Source organism: Ixodes scapularis, unplaced genomic scaffold, assembly GCF_016920785.2.
Source record: "Ixodes scapularis isolate PalLabHiFi unplaced genomic scaffold, ASM1692078v2 PGA_scaffold6__148_contigs__length_123643588, whole genome shotgun sequence".
In the NCBI taxonomy this organism is placed as follows: Eukaryota; Metazoa; Arthropoda; class Arachnida; order Ixodida; family Ixodidae; genus Ixodes; species Ixodes scapularis.
The window spans coordinates 81,688,815-81,708,717 of record NW_024609881.1 but is presented as its reverse complement, the minus strand read 5'-3'; the positions used below and the strand labels follow the sequence as shown (position 1 = coordinate 81,708,717).

The 19,903-nt window shown below is 47.2% G+C and overlaps 1 protein-coding gene across 11 annotated transcripts in view; it reads right to left on the bottom strand.

Moving 5' to 3' along the window:
* Positions 1 to 19,903, bottom strand: part of LOC8040096 (RNA binding protein fox-1 homolog 3) — a 317,548-nt gene that overhangs the window by 8,330 nt on the left and 289,315 nt on the right. For all 11 annotated transcript variants that reach the window (XM_042294604.1, XM_042294594.1, XM_042294600.1 and 8 more), the window contains 4 exons: positions 17,871 to 17,963; positions 12,962 to 13,016; positions 3,276 to 3,417; positions 706 to 760 (listed from right to left, as the gene is read on the bottom strand). In XM_042294604.1, coding sequence (XP_042150538.1) covers positions 706 to 760; positions 3,276 to 3,417; positions 12,962 to 13,016; positions 17,871 to 17,963 — 345 coding nt within the window. The remainder of the gene's footprint in view (positions 1 to 705; positions 761 to 3,275; positions 3,418 to 12,961; positions 13,017 to 17,870; positions 17,964 to 19,903) is intronic.

Here is a 19,903-nt window from a genome sequence, read left to right as displayed (position 1 = left end):
CAAACTTCATCCTACGTCGTTAAGATTACTATTGACGAGGTTAGTTTTAGATATTATCTTTACCCTGCACTTATACATCTTTCACTTTTTGTCTGTACCATTGAATTTCATTTTATCTGCCAGTTATACATTATAGGTCTTTCTTTTTCATTACTTGTTTTTTCAGGCCTCTTTTCTAATACAAAAAATAATAATTTTATGATTATCGCCTAAATTAGCTGCCGTTTGGTAAGAAGTCATTGGCAATGTCTTACTAACAGATGTGGCCGAGAAAGTTGGCCATAAAAGAGCCATATCTGCCAGGAAAACATTGACTGCCACTTGGCCCTAATGGGAGCTTTTGAAAAAAACTTACTTTTAAGAGGAGCTTTTTTTGTCTTGAATTTTACAAAGGAAGGTTAGTTGAAATTATTTAATATTCTGGCATTCTTATTTAAAAAATACTCTTCCAAAAGTCTCCTACAAGCACCATAATGTTCGGCTAGAATTCACACTGAAGGAAAGTTCCTATAAAGATTCTGACCTAGCAGGAAATGTTCTGGGCAAAGAACCACCCTCGGTAAAGTTCTTATATACAAATAAAAATATATAAAAGAGCCGTTGCAGGTGGTCCGAGGTACCGACACGAATGCAGGATCCCTGCTCGTCCCCGCTCCAATGTCGCCCAGAAAACCTTCTCACCAACAGAGATGGTACACCACTCACCGGTAACTGGTACCTCTCAGCCCCTGCGTAGGCTAGGAAGGGATCCTGGTACACCCTGGTGCGGGCATTGAAAAGAAACGGCAAGAAACAGCAATTGGTAAGACCATGGCCACAGAACCAGGGCAACGAAGTAGAACCAACCTCCTTGTAAAAACTTCATCCCGTGGAGGTCAGTGCAGAACCACGTTTCATGCTTTGTTCACACCCAAGCTGACAGCGCGGTGGAAGCCACACGCACGTTGCATTGGTCGTACGTCTGCCTTTCGTTGCATGATCACCCATAGCCGTGCAGGGCGAGCGGGGTCAGGTGACGAAGGGAGATTGTTTGGCCTGGCAAGCGCGTAGGTCCCAACACACCGTCAGCTTGGCGGCAAAAAGAGCGTACCCATTCTCAAGACTGACACTAACGAGCGCAGGAATGTTCTTCCGCAATCCTCGGGTTATCGCCTGAGGTTATCGTCTTCTCTGTGCCTTTTATCGAGCCTCAAATCCTGCGCTTCTCAGATTACTCGTTCGGATGCTCTTTGCTTTGCTACTGATTTCACCTGCATCTTGCCCCGCGAGAGGTCGGGCGTATGGCACAGCCGCAACCAGCCTTTCCCAGCCGGTTCTTTCGAAGGACTGTTCTATCTTTAACAAGTCTGGATTGTGAACTACATCTACTCAAACTTGGATACAGGACCTTTCTATTGCTTACAGCTTCAAGCAGAGTTAGTGTAATCTCAGAAAATAGAACGAAAAAAACTTAAAACAGAAAACTTAAAACAGACTCAAATCGGCTTATGCTGGTATGGTAGGCTAGAAAGAAGGCATGGCGGTCGCGCAGGAACAACTAGTTCCGCAATTCGGTACACAGAGCGAAGAATCGTTTGCAACTTTATGGCGGCGCTACCCCAAGTGCCATTCTGCACTCCCACCGAGCGGGTGAACGTTGTCGAGAGCGAAAGGCGCACGCAATTCCGAAGCACACGGCGCAGCTGTCCACCTGCGGATGATACTTTCCACGCTGAATCGCAAGATCACCTTTGTCTATTAACCAAGCTAACCTCCCCCCCCCTCTCCCCCATAAAACACTGGAAAGGTGACATTAACCCAATCGCTGTGGAAATGTCCGTGATTCAAGTTGGCGACAGGTTAGGAACCTAGTAGATGCTACACCACGGGCGCAAACCTTCTGCCTTTGATAACAGTTCGGACAAACTCAAGTCTACAGTTCTCCCTGAACTGCACGTCCTTGAGGCTTCCAGCCGAAGGACATGAATATCAACAGGGAAAACTTTCGGTGGGCACTGACGAGTCAGCAAAGTCAAATCCCAACCTGCACTCTAGACTGCACCCCCCCCACCCCCCATGGAAGTGCAACTACGGGGCAAGCCTCAATACTGTGCAGTAATTACAGACAAGGCACATACAGACAATTGCCCGTACCAGGCAGGTAAAGAGCAGTGAGCGTATCCCGTTCGGGCACCCCATGCAAGCCACAATCAGGTAGCCAAACTAGACAAGAACCGTTCGCCAAGACCCAAGCCCTTGTACTTCGACCAAATGGCGTGCCCGGCGAGGTCCCGAAACAAACTCCTACAGAATTAAAAGAAGTCGTCAGGCGGGTTTTGCAGCACCGTAGCTTACAAAGGCAAGGCTTTAAAAAGAAATTCGGCAGCTAGAAATCTGCATACTTCAAAGTGGGGTCCCTGCATGTACTAAAGACGACCAGTAAAAAGCATACAATGCCGTCGTTTCGAGATGCTACAAAGTGACCGCCGCAAGCCATTTTTGGCATGTCGAGTAATCTGATTTTCAAATATACTGCGACACTACTAAGTACTGGAAGTGACCTTTGCAGCTATCAAATCAAAATATCACTGAAGACCACTTTACTGCGACTACTTATCACTGTATGAATATTTGGTTTAGAAACTTTTCCATTAAAATGAGCACAAAAAAATTAGAAAGAAAGGTCCTCTAGTTGTAGCTGTGACTAGTAGCGTGCAGTTCTATTGTTGAACTTCAGCAAACGAGATGTCAGAAATTACTCTAGGCTTGGGCCCTTTTGCAAGCCCCCTTTTCGGTACAAGAGAGAGAAAACAGGTCAAAATGCAGTGTTCCAGAGAAAAATTAAACACAAGGAAAATTGATGGTGCCTCACACATGCTTCACATTGCAGCAGTGATTTTAGTGATTAATATGCAAACTTATATTTAAAAAAATAAGACAAGAAACAACTTAAAAAAAATGGAAGCCACAAAAGTTTTCTCTAACGACCAGAGACAATAAATGCGGCCTGTATGTTATCGCTACGCCCGACCTAGGACAGTTCATCGCGATCGGTCAAAGAAAATAATGAGGGGGCGAGGAGAGGCCTTGCACCCAACAGGCGACACCAGCACAAGCTCCCACGTGCAGCCCTCCCTCCAAAGAGAGAGCTCAAAAAAGCAATAATTCTTGGTAAAAAAGAAAAAAAAAACGACAACGGAGACAGACAGGTTGGTGAAGGCGCAGAAGAAGAAGACAGAGGAAAGGCCCTCCCCGGATTCGTGTGCTTGCGCCCAGCGAGCAGCAGAGTGACTTACGGAGTGTAACCATGCAGGGCTGAGGCGGCCGCGGCGGCCGCAGTTAGTGGTGAGGGATGTCTGGCAAAGGCGGCGGCGAAGGGGGCAGCAGCGGCACCTCGCGCTCTTCCCCTCTGAATCGCAACGCCTCTCAGAGCAGCCACTGGCAGAGGGAGCGGGACGGCAGCACGATGCAGTTTCCCGGGAGCACAACAATCGACCCCAAAGAGAGAGAAAAAAAAAAAAAAAAGATGCCCGTGCATTTGCCACGTCCCGTGCACGCACCGTCGGCGCGGCACCCGCCACCGGCCCCCGCAAATGAGCTTCCGCACGGCACAGGCATACGACTTATGTTGCACAAGAGAACTATGTTGCGAGATAGGGCTACGCTGCAATATAGCACCATGTCGTGAGTGAGGACTATGTCGTAAGGTAGGACTACGTCGTGAGACAGGACTGTCATGAGATAGCACCATGCGAGATAGGACCATGGTGTGAGATAAGACCATGGTGAGAGATGGAACCATGGTACGATAGGAGTATGGCACAATAGAAGCAGGACACATAATAGAACTCTGCCATGCGGTTGCATGCCGAACGATTACGCAAGTCGTGGTACCACGCACCATGCATTTTCATGTCACGTGCCCACAATGTTCTCCAACCTTAAGCCACGTTGCCAACTTGAGCCCCCGAAATTTCTGGTTTCTTGCAAGCAATTGCCGGGAGGGGTGGAGACATCTTCCCCAGAAAGGACAATGGATCTCCACGCAGAAACGCAGAATGTGTCGGAAGGCAAGTCCTATGCCCATGCCACTAAGGTTCAGAATGGAGTAGATACAAGCGAATCAAGATGTCGCCACTAGACATACCAATGAAGCATCAGACAAACGCACTCAAGAGGGCATTGAGAATGTTCCGACACACAAGAGCCAAGGATCGGCACTGCTTCCAATTAGTTTCTCCATACCAAGGTCACAATGAAGGCAGGCTAGCCAAATTTTCCAGAACTGCATTGGTTCCCGCCAAACTATACCAGAAACGATGCCCGGAACTCCGAGACACTAAAAGGTGTCCCGCAGATTTCGGGCATCTTTCAAGTGTGCAAATTTAACCTGCACATTGCAATTCCGAGAAAATAAATTGCTCGCATCGGTGCCTGCTTTTATACCGAGAAATGTGGTCAAAAATGCACAGGCGAGACCTGGGACTGTTGTGAAAGCTGTTGACAAGAAAAGAATCAGTGGAGGGCGCACAAGCCAACCACTAGTGACCTTGTAACCTTTCTGGACAAACAGACTCAAATGTGGCCTTGCAGAGGTAATGCTCACAATTGATGCACGCACATCCAACGCTGGCTAACCATCTCACCAATCCTCTTCTTGACATTTTAACGACGACTTAGCCCTGGACAATTTATCTTTGATCGTGTTTTTACGTGGAATCGAGGCAACTCAAGCTCGTACACAGAGTTGACTTCCCAAAAGAAGAGATGAAATAGCTCCCCGGTGCACCATCCCTGCAAACTGCCACGGCCTCAACCCTTCGGCTGCCGCTACCACACGCCATGCAACAAGCGTCCCAAGCAGGAGTCCTTCGGTGCTCCATCTCTCACCACCAAAGCAACGACCCAGTCTCCAAGAATCAGGGCATGCTACAAGAAATGTCTTTGGGAGCAGCAAGATCACGGCAAAACAGTGGCTTAAGGGAGTGGCGGAGGCTACCCACTGCATCCAGCATTTCTGTGCCATCCGGACGGCATTGCGGAGACCGGTGGGGACGGGGCGCTCGACAGTGAGTCATCGGTTGGGACCACGGCAACAACCAAACCACAACAAAAAAAAAATGTAGAGAAGAAAGGGAGAGAGAGAGGGAGAGAAAGGCAACCACAAGCGTATACCACAGTGACACTACACAAAAAAAAAAAAAAAAAAAACTTTGGCCCCCAAACCTGCAATTCAAGAAAGACACATTCTCAAGCTGGTCAGCAACGCTTGTGAGTAAAGTGCAGCTTTTATATGGCAGCTATTGACAACTATGAACAATAATGTCTAAATGAACACTTTTCTCAAAAGCAAAAAGAACTTTTGGTTCTAACAAAAATAAAATGCTCCCGATGAGAAATGGAACATCCACAGATGCACACTGTAAGACATGCAGCCAATGCCAAGAGCTACACTGGTGTCGAAGTACTAAGGTACCAAATGTCTTTTCGCTTTCGAGAGCAGTGAGCTTTTCTGTCCCAGCGCACACCACAACGACCAATCAAGTTAAGCCTAAAACCGGAAGCGACCCTTGAGGACAAAACCTTTTTGTTCCCTTCCTAGGATTGGCCCGCTGTGTCCTCTTTGGGGACGGGCAAGACCGGAGCAGAACCCGCACATCTCTCTCCCTCTTTCACCTCAAAAAGCAATGACACACAAAAGTGAAGAACGAGAGTCAGAACTACGACAGACATAACTAGCAACCACAGAGTACCCAAGGCTCTAGCACCACAGAAACCAACCAAAAACATGAAGCCTGTTCTGCAGCCCAGTCTGGAGGGGAGGGGAGGGGGCAAAGAAGAGAGGAGAATGGGAAACGGGAACTTCGGCTAGAGTTTGCAGACAGTCTCTCGACCGAGGGAGGGTCGCAGCAAGCAGCATAGCGATCTCCGAGAGGCACAGTCAAGGCTACAAAAGAGTCCTAGGTAACATAAAAATGTTACCTAGGACTGCGGGAAACGCTCATTGAAATGTGGGGTTTCACACGAAGCCAAGATGGCCAAACATTGCCATCTTTTCGGCGAGGCGGACAATCGCCATTTCTGAGGTTGGAAGACGGAAGAACATAAATGTAGTCCTATTTTGATATCCACTACTACCAGACAGTTGCATGTATTCACCCTTATTTAGTGAATACATAGTGAAATAGCCTTAACTGCAACTCACTTGCCGATGACATTTGACCGTGCCTCCGAGGAAAGTGGGTGAGGTATGCAAGAAGACATGGAAAGGGTCGGAGCGGCAAGGAACAAGCACAAACAGAAGAAATCACTGCTGCCAATGCACTGCCAACCTACTACCATCATTCCAGCGTGTGCACACACGAAACATTCCAGACACAGTCTGCAAAAACAGGGCTCTTATTCAGCTCCCAATAAGCTTCCGTAACAAATTCATAAAAATTGTAGAGCCCACTCACTTCACGTGAAGATGGACGGCGAGCGAAGCTGTTATCTTTACGACAACTATACAAATTACATACACAATTGCAGTGAAAACACGACTTTGTTGCTTAATTGTCTTTATTTGATTATTATTGACTAAAGTGATCACTGCCTTATGGTCACTTAGGGGCAAGTTCTAAACCCAATTTTGCGAATCGCACCTCGAGGACAGTTTTTTCCGATTGAGCCCAAGTCTATCAGCATCGCGGAAGCAAAAGAAAAGAAGATTAGATCGGCGCATTCTGCCCTCAGCCTCGTAACAGCGCACTCTTAGCTGCAATAAGTTGGTGACTGTAGATGATAACAAGGGATCAGGACCTCACTATCTAATAATGCCGAGGAAGGCTGACACACGCGGGTTGCCCCCTCTTTATTTATACTTGCCATGACCAATCGGAATGAAGGAGCACCATTTAAACGAGTTTTTTTGTTAACATTCATGGACACATTTTTTTCCATATCCTAGCACATAGCAGCTTCGCAGTAAGTGATGCCGCACGTAAGAAGTCAATGACAATACTGAAGTTAGACCGACAGCCCTTGCACCCATAGTCATTCTCAACCTTACCTCCTTTGCACAACGTTCTACTAAGCAAGCACAAACTGAAAATAACTGCCCCTATTTATATACTGAGGAGACTCTTTTGTAGCCTAAGCTACACTGGCCGAGGTTGAGCAGTTTTGCGTGGCTTCTGGAGAGCCATGCTGCGCATGTGCGAGGAGCAGTGACGGAATGGGCAGGACTGGTATGGCACCTAGCTCAGTCCCCGATGCACGCGCCGCGCGCATGCGCCCGCTCGAGATCATGGCTCACGCTGTCCGGTTGTTCTGGGCAGCAGCTTGGTTGCTCGATACATAACAACACGGCGCACTGCTGGCCAAACCAACGACGGGCATCTGGCACGCCCCAGCGGAGGACTGAGAATTCATTTTGGACCACCTGGGGATCTTTCGACGTGCAACCGAAAGCTCGGTTACACGGCGCCTCCTCCGCAATAAGAAGAGCGGAGAAGCTTAACTCATCGTATCCCGAAGTAGTCACATAATGTGTATACAGTGTGTGTGTCATTGAAGCAGCAGTAAGCATGATAATCAAGCTAATCCTAGACAACCAGGAAAGCTAAGAATAACCAGCTGTAATTATGCTACGTATATCGTGGCATAGCCGAGCTAAGCCACTGCAATTTTTTGGATCCACGAGAAAAAGCCCCTTCTGTGTTCTTGTGCCAACTCAAGAGTACAAATGCTTTTGTACACCAAAGCGATGAACATACCGTGTTTGCACAAATATAATGCAAAAAGCAAGTTTTTAACCCCCCCCCCCCCCCCTCAAAAAAAAAAAAAAAAATTACTATTATAACGCGAACGTAAAGTTATTGCACTCGAGGGCATAGCACAAGTGAAAAGGGGACCAAAATCAGGAAAATGTCGCGCAAGTTTTTACTGCACTCATCGCCACTGCTCGGCCTTCTCACTGTCAAGCTTGTCTCTTTGGGATAAGCTCTTTGCCCGCAAGCTATTCCTCCAGAAACATGGCACACTGTGTCAAGTCACCGTGTCAAGTCGGCTGGTTTAAGTGCACAAAGCAGAAGCACCAGTGCACAAATGCCAGAACACTCTTGAGCAGAAGCTAAAAAAGGCACAGGCAGAACGAAGACTGCTGGATTCGGGTCCCAAACTCCTCGTGTTTCATGACTCCGTAAACACTGCCAGCGGGCTTGGCTTGTGTTTTGAATTGGCCTGGCCTGGCTTGACTCGAACTGGTTGGCATTTACACACTCCCATGTGGCACTTTGCGTTTTTGACGATTTTGCGGCTTCATGCATTGTACAAACATGAAAACGGCAAAGATGGCTTTCAACATTCTCTATTCGTCCCTTCATGTGGCTCAAGGACTAATAACTCTTCTTCACACACCCCCGTTTCTTTTCGCCCTTAGTCTCCTGCATTTAGTCAGAAAGATGGCTTTCTCCCGACTAAAGTGCCTCGATTGCGTGTCTTGCGTGTCTTGGGGCATGCAATTTCAAGAAAAAAAAGCTCGCAACCCCGCTAAAAACTTATAGGAAGGCTTCAGCTAAAGTCTTCTTAGCAGGCACAACCTCAGTTATGCCTGCTTGAATGCATCATCCCATATGATTGGACGAGGCACTCTAAGGCCTCCGCCCACCATGTGACCATAGAAACAAACATCTGAGCAATGAGGTATCAATACAGAAGCTGAAAGGTTTTCACGTGAGAAAATTTATCTGCTGGACTGGTGGAACCTGTTCATAAGAGGTGGAGCTTTCTGCATTGTCCCACGAGCTACATTTGAAAACGCTTTTTTTTATCACACCACGAGCTACACTAGGAAACATGTCTTCATTTACTCTTGCAGATATTCTTAAAACTGGCATTGGGACAATGGATCGTGCATCAGCTGAAAGTACTCCTGTTAACCCTACCATACAATGGGCACATAGGTAGTCTTCATATTGGATGATGTCACTGCCAAGCGCAGCTCCTGGTAACGTGAAAGTTGGAGGCATGTCGATGAAAATACGTAGATGCTCAATAAAATGCCAACGCTGAAATTAAGTGGTAGCTCAACCCCAAAAGCTGCACCAGAGAAAAAAAATATTCCCAGCCTCTTCTTAGAAGGCAGCAGTCACTTGTTAAAGATCAGGAAAAACAATAATTATGAAGTGTCGAAATGGTTCCTGGCATGTGGCAAGGGGGCTTAGCCCCTTCAGGCCTTTAAGACAAGCAAGGGTGGAACTCATGAAATGTACTTGGGAGCAGCCACAGGAGCAGTTGAAACAGATGTTTTGGAGCAGGTTGAGAGCAGCTAAAACTACATTCTGGAGCGGGCTAAGAGCAGCTCAAATCAGTTTTCATTGCACTTCAGCTTGTGTCTTAGACAAGCACGGGAGCAATTTCAATTGCGCTTAAGTAGCACAGATGAACATGAGTGGTTAGGGACCTAGGTAGATGGGATAAGTGTAACAGATGCGAAAATTTGAAACTTTGTGAGCCTTAATGAGAACCAAAAAGTAAGTACCATATGTTTCTGAAGATAGTGTCCTTGATATTTTTTGAGTGGCTTTCAGCTGCTCAAAATGCAAACCAGCACTGATTGACGTACAACCCACACGTGCTATTGTGCAACTCAATATTGAAGCAGCAGACTACGATTAACGAAGTTGTTGTATTCAAAGCGATAAGCTAGGAGCAAGGTTAAAGGGGCACTGACACATCAAAATCTTTTTTTTTTTAATTATCCGAAACGACTGAAAACGATGCCGGGACATTACGCTCAAAATTCAAGACTTGGGAATTCAGTACTTGTGCAGTAAAAAAAAACAAATTCCTAATGCTGAATATGAAGTTTCCTGCCGATCTGCGGCAGCGCAGTGACTTAAAAATTGCGGTCTCTTACGAGTCGACTCCGCGACCCGAAGCGAGGAGGTGAGGAACGGAAGAAAAGGGCACCGGCAGACCGGGAGAAAAACGGTTTCTTCGTCCAATTCCCTGACTCACCAATCATCCTCTGCTCGAACGCCGCCAAGTTTTCCGAGGGAGGATACAAATCCAAGAAGCGACATCACACCGGAGTCAGACTTTTGGTATTTCAAATATTTCAAGTATATCGCAATTGCGTTAAAAAACATGTTTTACAATTGCCGTTATTAAATGTTATAGAAATGTCGCCTACAAAGCTTCTAAATTTCCTGATTTTTGACGTCACCAATCAAAAGAATCGAGGAGATGAAAAGCGGGAGAGGAAAAAAGCAAAAATAAAAAAAACGCGCGCGTGGATTTTTTTTTTTTTTTTTTTGTCTATGACTACAATTTGCATTGTTTTAGACAAAAAAAACATGACCTTCGGGGTGTCAGTGCCCCTTTAAAGTATGCTGAGCAGATCTACCGCTCGCGTGAGAGCTGCTGGCCGGCACGGTTTTGGATCGGACCGCATTTCAGTTCTATCAAATCACAATCTATCTTGCGGGAATGCGGTTCCAACTTCTATTGATTAAGTACTAGAAGGAATCTTTTGCTTATTTGTTTTCAACTGGCTGACGTCCAGATCCCGGGCCGCAGATCCTCAGGGAATCTGACGCTTAACGACTCGACCTCACGTCGGCCGACTTGCTTAACCACTTATGGTTGAAGAGCAATCCAGTCGCAGGTGGTGTAGCGCTTGGAATCCGACCCCAGGGTTTTTTCACGCGTTTCCGACTAGGGATACACAGGGAGAATAAACAGAATAAAGGATTGCAAGGCCGACCAAGCTAAATGCGCTCATTGTTGCCAATCAAGTCAATAAAAACCGAAACCAAGAGAAAATACAAATTTTTGGCGCACGTTTTGCGACTTGGTGCATAATGGCGCAAGGTATTGGCCGTGGCATAGTTTCCGCAACATGGCGCAGGATGGCGCAGACAAATGCGTCTGATGCAAAATGGCGCAGCCGTTCCACCCCTGGGCAAGCGCTAAAGAGGGGCCCTAAAGCCAGACTTTCAAAATGGGCCAAAACACGAGCCTGGCTCTGAGGAAGCCAAGTCTCTAAGCAAAGTAGCGCTAGTCTCATGCTCGGGCATCATTAACATCGGTGAATTTTAAATGAGAAAGTTGAGCGGTCCTACACCACGTGCAAGACGCCAGAACCCCAAAATGTGTAACCACTAAAACACACACAAAAAAAAAAAGCCTGAAAGTACAACCTCGAGCAGTCACGCTCAAGCTGAATTGTGCTCGAGACTGCAGTCCGATTTTCCGCAGCTCTTTGCAAGGGGTAACATCGTTGTCAGCCAGCAGCAGGCAGACAAAACACACCTAATTCAGTGTCCAAAGAAGTAGTCGGGTGCACACTAGCAACTACCCGAAAACCATGGCATTGCAAGAGGCCGAAGAAACTAAGGTAGTGCAGTGGCAGCAGCAGTCTGACAAGAACATTGCAACACAGTTTTTCTTGCAGAGAATGAGGGCAAGGGATAGGAAGGAAGCACAAAGAAAAGAGACGTAGGGGCTGTCCCTTGGTGCAAGCTGGACCTGGCGAGACCCAGCCAAACACGCATGACGTTGCGAAAAACGTGCCCGACACAAAGCAGACTGAATACCGTAGTGACCAGACATACTTCAGGATTCCTTGGGAAATTGTGTCTTATTTATAAAGTGACCACTCAACTATTAGCCATTACTAAGTACTTTTGGTTCTTGCAATACTCTCTATGCGGAGTTGAATATTGTAAATTTCTTTACCAATAAAAAGTGAGAAAAAAGAAGAAATACTTTTTAATTGCATTTTTTGGCACCGCTGCAACAGATATCCCAAATTGCCGAAGAGATGTATGCGCAACTTTTGTCAGACATTTGACACAGCCACCATGACATCACATATTTTGCTTGAGGCATAAGCTATAAGATTGTTAACTAGCATCGGTGCAGTACCTATATCCTCACTACCACTTTACGAAACAGAACAGTACTCGTAGGAGAAAAAAAATTATGAGAGGAAAACCACAGCTCAGAGGTACAGGAGAAGTTATATTTGAAGCAGTCGCAGTTATATACAGATGGCTAAAGATGAGCCAAGCCTCAGCCAAGCCTCAAAGCTGAGTCTACTGCACAAGTTCACTTCGACTACCAACATGCCGCATAGCAGAAAGACTCCGACAAGCTCCGTCTGCGGCACAAGAGCACAGAGTTGAGGTTAGGAGGCGTCATGGCGGGACATCACAGGGATGCAGCAGAAGGACAGGCACGTGAAGGGAGAGGAGACGAGAAAAGTGAAAGGAGACAAGGGGAATGGTAGCGCACCACCTTTGCCCCCCTCGCAAAAACCATAGCCCCGACGCAAACATCCAAAAGGAGCAGACAAGTCGCCTACAACAACCGATCTCTGAATACAACATTAGACAACGACTTCCAATGAGCACAACAGCCAGTGAAATGGTCCACCTTGTACCCACGAGAGCCTCGGGCAGAAACAAGAGCAGGCGCACACGGTGAGAGAACAACAAGTTATCAGCAACGACAAGTTTCAATGTCCAGTCATCCACCGCAGAGCGAGGCAACAAATTCAAGGCTTCACTAGTAACAAGAACTGGTCCATACAAAAACGTGGTAGGAAGAACCAAAGGTGACGCAATCCTGTTAGCGGTGCGAACAGTCCACGAAGCGGACTGGGTAGGCATCGTTTGCATGCAGTCCAAAGGTGACTCGAGTGCTACAAAACACACTAGCAACACACGGCGGCATCACGCTTTGCCAATTCATTTAAAAAAGTGCGATAATGAAGGTTTCTTGTAGTTTTCCTCCGAAGCAAAACTAATAGAGTTCACCAGATATGACATTCATCGCTGGTGAACAAATGATGTTTACCAAACTGTGACACAAGTGTGTTTATTAGCACTGACTTCACCGAGCCAATGCAGACCCGAACTTTTCTTTCTCTAACAGAAACCAAATGCGGAAAAAAGACAGTCATGTCGCAATGCATTCTCTCAACAAAACTTACCGTTGGGTATCGTCGGTGTCTTTTTGGTCTGTACCCGCGCTGTCGCATTGTTTACCTAAGCGTGGTGGAAAAGGTTCCAGAGTTAGGACACGGGAATGATGCGAACAAGACATTCAGGTTGGAATAAGGATAAAATCCAATGGAATAAAGACAAAATCCAACGGAGTATTATGCTAAGCAAAAAGCTAGATGTGCGAATAAAAGTCTCGCTTAAATCCAAGGTCTCGTGCACTCTCGACAAAAATGTCATCGGGACAGTGGAGCTCTCAAAATTATGCATAAATAATTTAGAGTGAGAAAAAGAAGATTCCATTGGATTTCCCCTTCAAATTGTCTACAGCATGCATAATGTTACAGTTTGAAAGTGGTAGATGCTGCATTCAGCACTAAAAACAGATGTTGCTTAACCAAAATAATCTACAGTATGCTTGTCCTTTAGAGTATGCACTCCACGTGTTAGCAATATAATTCCTCTTTTTTTTAATAATTGCGAGCACAACAGCAGGTCTGAGGAAGTAACCGTGGGAGAATGGCGAATCATGCAACTAATCTACAAAGCCAACTCAAGGCCACCAGACTTGTCCATCTTTCCGAACAAGCATGAAATTTGTCTCCACTAAAAAATTAAGATACAGACAGAGTCTACTGCAAGCTGTCCGGGCATGTTGCCAGACCTCAAAAACTCCATCTAGTATTATCAAACTAGCTGCTGAGTGCAGAAAATCCATAAAGACGAGTTTAGAACAGGGTGGAAACAGTTCAAACGGACACTAAAGCTCGCTCGCTTAGGAAGATGTTAAGACGCACGCCCAGCGAGACAGTGCAGTTTGAGAACCTACAAAAGTGCCAACAGTGATCAGAGTTATCATCTGCTTAGTTGCACCCATTAGGCCGATTCAAGCTTGCAAAAGGAAAAAGCAGCAATTTTGTCAACAAAAAGGGATGGTTCAAGTCCCTTACATAGACTTATGTAAGGGACTTGTAAGGCAAATGTGCTCACATTCGAACACATTTGGAAACCATTTTGCCATTATCTTCCACCACCGAGGTTGCCGTTTGCTTGTCTTTATAGATAGTTCCCTCAAGTCTACACAGTGAACCTATAACCAGCTCATCTGCATCATTACTTTTCCTACTTTTAAGAGATTACTTCGAGAGCAATGATGCAATCGGTGAAGCATCTCCATCGCTGTTATTTATCAACGGCTCCCAAATATTCTTCACTCTGTTCTGGTCCAATTCAGCCATCTTACACGATCACAGCTTAATTATATCACGGCAGTCAGTGCGACGCAAATGTACCAGTGCAAATGCACCGCTTCCCTTGTTCGAGAGGCCTGAATCAGGGGATAATAACCAAACTTCGGGCGTTAAAATAGCTGCACATCACTGGTGCACTGACTCTCTTGCGTTGCACAGAACTGATGTCCACCACGTGGGTTCAAAACACCGACGAAGCCCGGTTCTAGCCTTCCAAAGACCTACTGTTGGGGGAAAAAAAAGGCTGTGGCTCTTGTATCGTAAGCCCAAATAAAAATAACCACGGACCAATTTCACCGGATCTTCCAATGACATGCCACCAGCGAAGGCCTTCAATTATTTTATTTATAGCTATAAAAAAAAAGAGGGTTGACTTTTGGCGTTGAAAAGGTCGGAGCACACATTAAAGTAACGAGCACTGAACTGTATAATCGTGATTACGACAATGGCAGTACACCAGGTTGGGAGATTAAATCGACGACGACAACTCTCACAGTCCGGTGAAATCGGTCAGTAGCAAAACCTCGGTAATGAGCAAGCGTCGGCAGTTGCACTAGAAGGACAGCACCTTCACCGTCCTTGAGGAGAGCTCAATATTCCTTGTGATGCTCTGCTCCTTAAAAATGCATATCCTCACCAAACTGAGGACGACGACTAAGTGCTCCCACTAGTGCAGATGGCCGACACTTGCAGCGCAGTATGGTCAAGAACGACGCCGAGGCAAACGAACAATCGGTCCCCGAGTCGTACCGTCAGTGACCAAGAATGGAAACCGACAACAAGCGGCACCGTGCAATGAGTGCGTACTGGGGGCACCCTTTTCAAGTGCGATGTTGCTCGGCTCCGGAGCACTGCCACCACCGGACAGGAGACTAACAGAACGCTTGCCTCTGCGTCGCCCGTGCGGGTCCATAACTGACACCAACATGCAGAGTTCTTTCCTTTCCCAGCGCATGCGGCGTGTTGCTCCGCGACAGTTATTCTTTAGACTGTTAGCAGGCTGTACTACGCAGTTCTGCGAAAGCTCCGAATGCCACGACCGTGCTGCCTCTGTTCTCAAATTACCGCGTCTTCTTCAAAAGCAGTGATGCCACTCCCTAAGAGCATCGCTGGCAAACTCGCCACAAAGGTTGCCAAGTCGTCAAAATGAACTCAACCGTGGATCGTGGAATGGCCCACTGCTGGCTGCTGGTTAGCGTGACATGCACATAATTTTAATACACTAAAATATTTTAGTGTAGTGTGAACAACCCTAGCCCAAAATGACTGGATAAGGATGTAAAGCAAGATCCTATGTCTGACTGAGCACCTGTACGACATGTTCACACCCCCTGAGGAAAAAATATCTTCCCTTAGACTAAGATGCAGTTATGGTCAGTCAACTGCACATTTCTTAATGCCTGGTTTTGGCAGAAGGCTCTAAAGCAGTTAGCAGTCATTACAATAGGAGACGTATGGGCTTCACAAGAGGCCATGAAAAGACTATGTTAACTTGCCCTAACTCAAATTTATGCAACCCTCAGCAAACGACGCTTAAATTCTACAACCTTTTGGCTGTACAACAGTACGAACCAATGGCATAGTAACCGACAATGAACCTTGCGGTACCCCGGCGTCCAATCGGATATTAAAAATACCTTTAGGGAATGAAGGCAGGATGCAACGAGGTAGAGGACCTTAGAGCAATTAACTGGCAACTGAAAGTGACCCACAATTGGTTGCTGCCATGTTGCCCATTTTTGACCACTAGACATGTGACCTTAGAGTTTTACGTCTCGATTTTAACGAGGTACCGCACACAAATAATCGCTTATTGATACGACAAAAACTCGGGCAGCTTCGCAATGGCTCCGCTAGATGCCGTCAGCCACAGAGCTGTATTTTGGGTTTTTATCAAAGCTAGACACTGATCTTTGGGGCTAACAGTATTGAAAAAATAATTTCTCATGTTTTTCTACAACGATCGCAATACAAATCTCAACTCAAGTTTTGCATAAAAGCCTCAGGATTTGGTATAGTCCCATGTCTAGTGGTCAAAATTGTACAACATGGCAGCATCCAAGTGGGGGTCACTTTTGCCTGGTGATGGGATACTAGTCTATTGCTCTAAGCCCCTTTACCTCTTTGGCAGGATGGGTGTAAAAAGAGGATGTTAGGCCTATTCAGAGTGCAAGTTTGTCTGCTTCTAGCACAGGGGTTGCAATGATGTCAGAATACTGAGCTCTTATTGGCTGATAGAAGAAAAATAGTGGGCAAACCTCAGGGCGTCTAGCATTGAGGTCTACCTACTATCCTTTCAATCAAAGCCAATCAGGGCTTGGCATCATTCAGACGTCACCGCCACTCCTGTGCAAGAAGCAAATGACTCGCTCTCTGCATTTCATTGTCAACCCTCCGCAAATATCTCTCCAAATCAACCGCCTTTGGACTTTACAGCAGGAGGAACCAATGACAGAGTAAATGACTATGCACATTTTGGTACTGCGGCATCCAAGTAGCTCTTAAAAAAGTTTGCCATGGAACAGAGGCAGCACGGGCAAGCGACGGGTCACACAGTCTCCCACGTGCGTCGTTTTTCCACCGAGCAGACCCCACCGACAGGCCTATCGAGCGAGCAACCATGGGGGTGTGCGGTGGCAGCCGTCTTACCTGTGACCCCACTTAACCACACTGCCCCAGCGCTAGCTAACGCCGGCCTTTAAAGCACTGGAGCTCGGCGGCTTACTCTGAAGAGACCAAAGGCACGGGTCACTGCACGCAAGGCCATACGCAAAGGCCACACGCCCAACAGCCGGCACGTGGCGACGACGCCTCAGCGTTGCCAACTCCGGGAGATGATGCATGGCAATGCGTGTTGATTGAGCGGCGCAATGCAGACATCGCCCCAAAACACAGCTAGTGGTGCTTTTAAGGCAAAAAATAAAAAAAAGGAGTCAGACGCTAGGTATGTTCGATACCGATTGATGTAATAAAGATGGCGTCCGATCAGTTTTCTGGCCTGCTGAGCAGCCTTGACCTGCGCTACTTTTAGGTTTGGATTCAAGACACGCAGAAGTTGAGAAAAAAAAAATGGCAATGAACTGAGAAAGTTTTAGGGGCATGATATCTGCCCGAGAGATTTAGCCATATAATGAGGATGACCTTTTAAAGGTTCAAGTTGGAACAAATTCCACAAATGTGGCCCCTGCTACACCTCGTTTGACTGGTACAGCTGACAAGCCACCCAGCCTTTTAGAGTCAAGAAACTTTCGAGGAGGTAACTGCGAGGGATTGCGATCTGCAGATCTGGCAACAGTGTTTAGCGCCTGCACTTTAGGGGTGGTATGGTGTTCACCACAGACGCATTCCGGAGTGGGCAACGCTGGGCACAAGAGAGCACACACAATCAATTTCCCCTGCCCTTCCAAAAGAGATGCAAGAGCAGCATTCCAAAAGAACGGAGGGTGATCAGCATGGTAGGGAACGGTAGGGGAAAGGGCGGATTGGGAGGGGACGACGACAAAGATTACGAAGACGAAAAGGGGGAGAGAAAGGGGGGACGCACACAGACAAACAGACACCATGGGGGAACGGGGGACGGTCGGGAGAAGGAAAAATTCGGGGAGGGGTCAACTGGCAAAAGATGGTAAAAAAAGACGTCCATGCACACCTCGATCTTTCTGCCTTCGACAACTGTGCCGTTCAATTGCTCTCGTGCTCGGTCCGCATCCGCACTAGTTGCGAACGTGACAAAACCGAAGCCCTGCATGCAAGAAAGAACAAAAAGGCAAAGAGGGGGCAGCGCTCCAGACAGCAGAGGTTTCCACAGGTCAAGAGGTATGCACCATGCACACCAACGCATCGGCGTTCCGCTTTCTCTTCCCCCACGCCGGGCCTCTCTCCCCCTCCCACCGTCCATATGGGCCACTGGATCAATCCCATTCACCGGCCCGGTTAGTGCCAAAAGTGGCCATTATCTGGGCCCAGGCTGATGCGGGAAATCTTGTCCGTCGGTCCAGCTAGTGCAACAAAATGACTCATATGTGATCCCTGGCTGATGCCATCAATCTCTTTCGCCGGCTCAGCTAACTCCGCTGCAATGTCAGCGTTCGACCCCCAGTTAACCGGGTAGCCTTATTCAGTGGCCCAACAAATGGCCAGCATGTCGGCCATTTTAAAACCAGCCAGGCGCAGCTAACCTACGGACACTGGATGCGAGGAAGAAATTATCTCTGATCACCTCGTTAACCAGCCCGGCTAACGCCAAGAAATGACTAGCAATTTTGAAACCATCCGAGCCACAGCCGACTAACGACACTAGCCCATTCAATGCGGCCTGTTGCCACCGGCTTTGCCGGTGTGGCGCCAATCAATTATTGGTGCCCTCAACCCCATTGGACACAGCTTCGAGAGGATCCAGTGGTCCCTTCACTACCACTTGGGCAGGAAGGGAGGGAAGGAGAAAAGGCACCTCGGGGCAACTAGGAAGCGGTGCAAGGTGCAGAAGAGCGGCCAACAGTCACCACCTCTCAACCCCAACGCAGCATGCCCGTGTCCGCCACAAAGGCCCGGCCCGGGAGAAGCGGCGGTTCGCCTTTACGTCTTGCAGTGACTCGTTTTTAGGCGTTTCATATTTTGGTTGCGTTCCGTGCACCGTAAGAAAGAAAACAGGGAAAAGAACAAACGACACGCTCGGTTCCAAGAGAAAGGGGGGGCGGCTTCGCAAACGACTTTCAAATGTTGTCTCCACGGGTTTGTTTCGCCTGCGATCATTCACACGGTCACTCGATCGGGGCAAAAATGGAGGTTAAGACCAGTGTCGTACCGATGAAACGACAATGTTGCATGCGGGTCATGCCAATGTTGTGCCCAAGTCACGCGTCTGCAAAACCTCGGTTAATTAAATTAATGCGGTGCCAGCGTAACGCCGGCGCACACCCGACGCTCTGCCGATTCGTTATGGGGATATATGCAACAGACCCTTTCTCTTGGATTTCGAGCGCAGGAGGGAGAGAAGACACCTCTCCTGAGGAAGTGCTTTTTTTTCCTTTCATCGTCACTGTTACATTTGCATTTCGTTTTAGAAAGTTCCAACTGGCATACGCAGACAAGGCACGCAAACTCAATGCATTTGAGAGAAAAGGTAGAATGCCAGAGAGCAAAGAGAGAGAGAGAGCCAAGAGATCATTTTTTAAGAGAGGCACCTTCTCAGAACCAGTACAAAAAAAAAAAAAAGTTCTCCGTCAGAAAACAACTGAGAAATTAAAAACAAGAGACTGAGAGAAGAAAAAAAAAACGAGAAAGGTAGTGCTGAAAACGCTAAGAAAATAAATAAATGGGGGTCCAAAAAACTGGGATTACTGTGAGCATGTTCAAACCCACTGTCAACAATGCAAAGAAGGTGTCAATGTCATGGCCAACAGTGCGTCAGCCGCTTGCAAGAGCACCGATCCGAGTACAGTCCATAACCAGTCTCTAACGTTGCACACATACGCTCCGCTAGACAAAAAATGCCAACCGCCACCATTGCCATGACAGAAGCGTAAAAGGGGGAGAAAGAGCACTCCGTCAGCAGGGACAAAAACGAAAGACAAACACTCTCGGGGGAGGGGAAAAGGGACAGGAACCGCGAGGAAAGGTGTGAAAAAAATGCGAAAAGTTACGGCGGTGCGCGAGCTACTGATATAAATGTCCTGGGGCTCA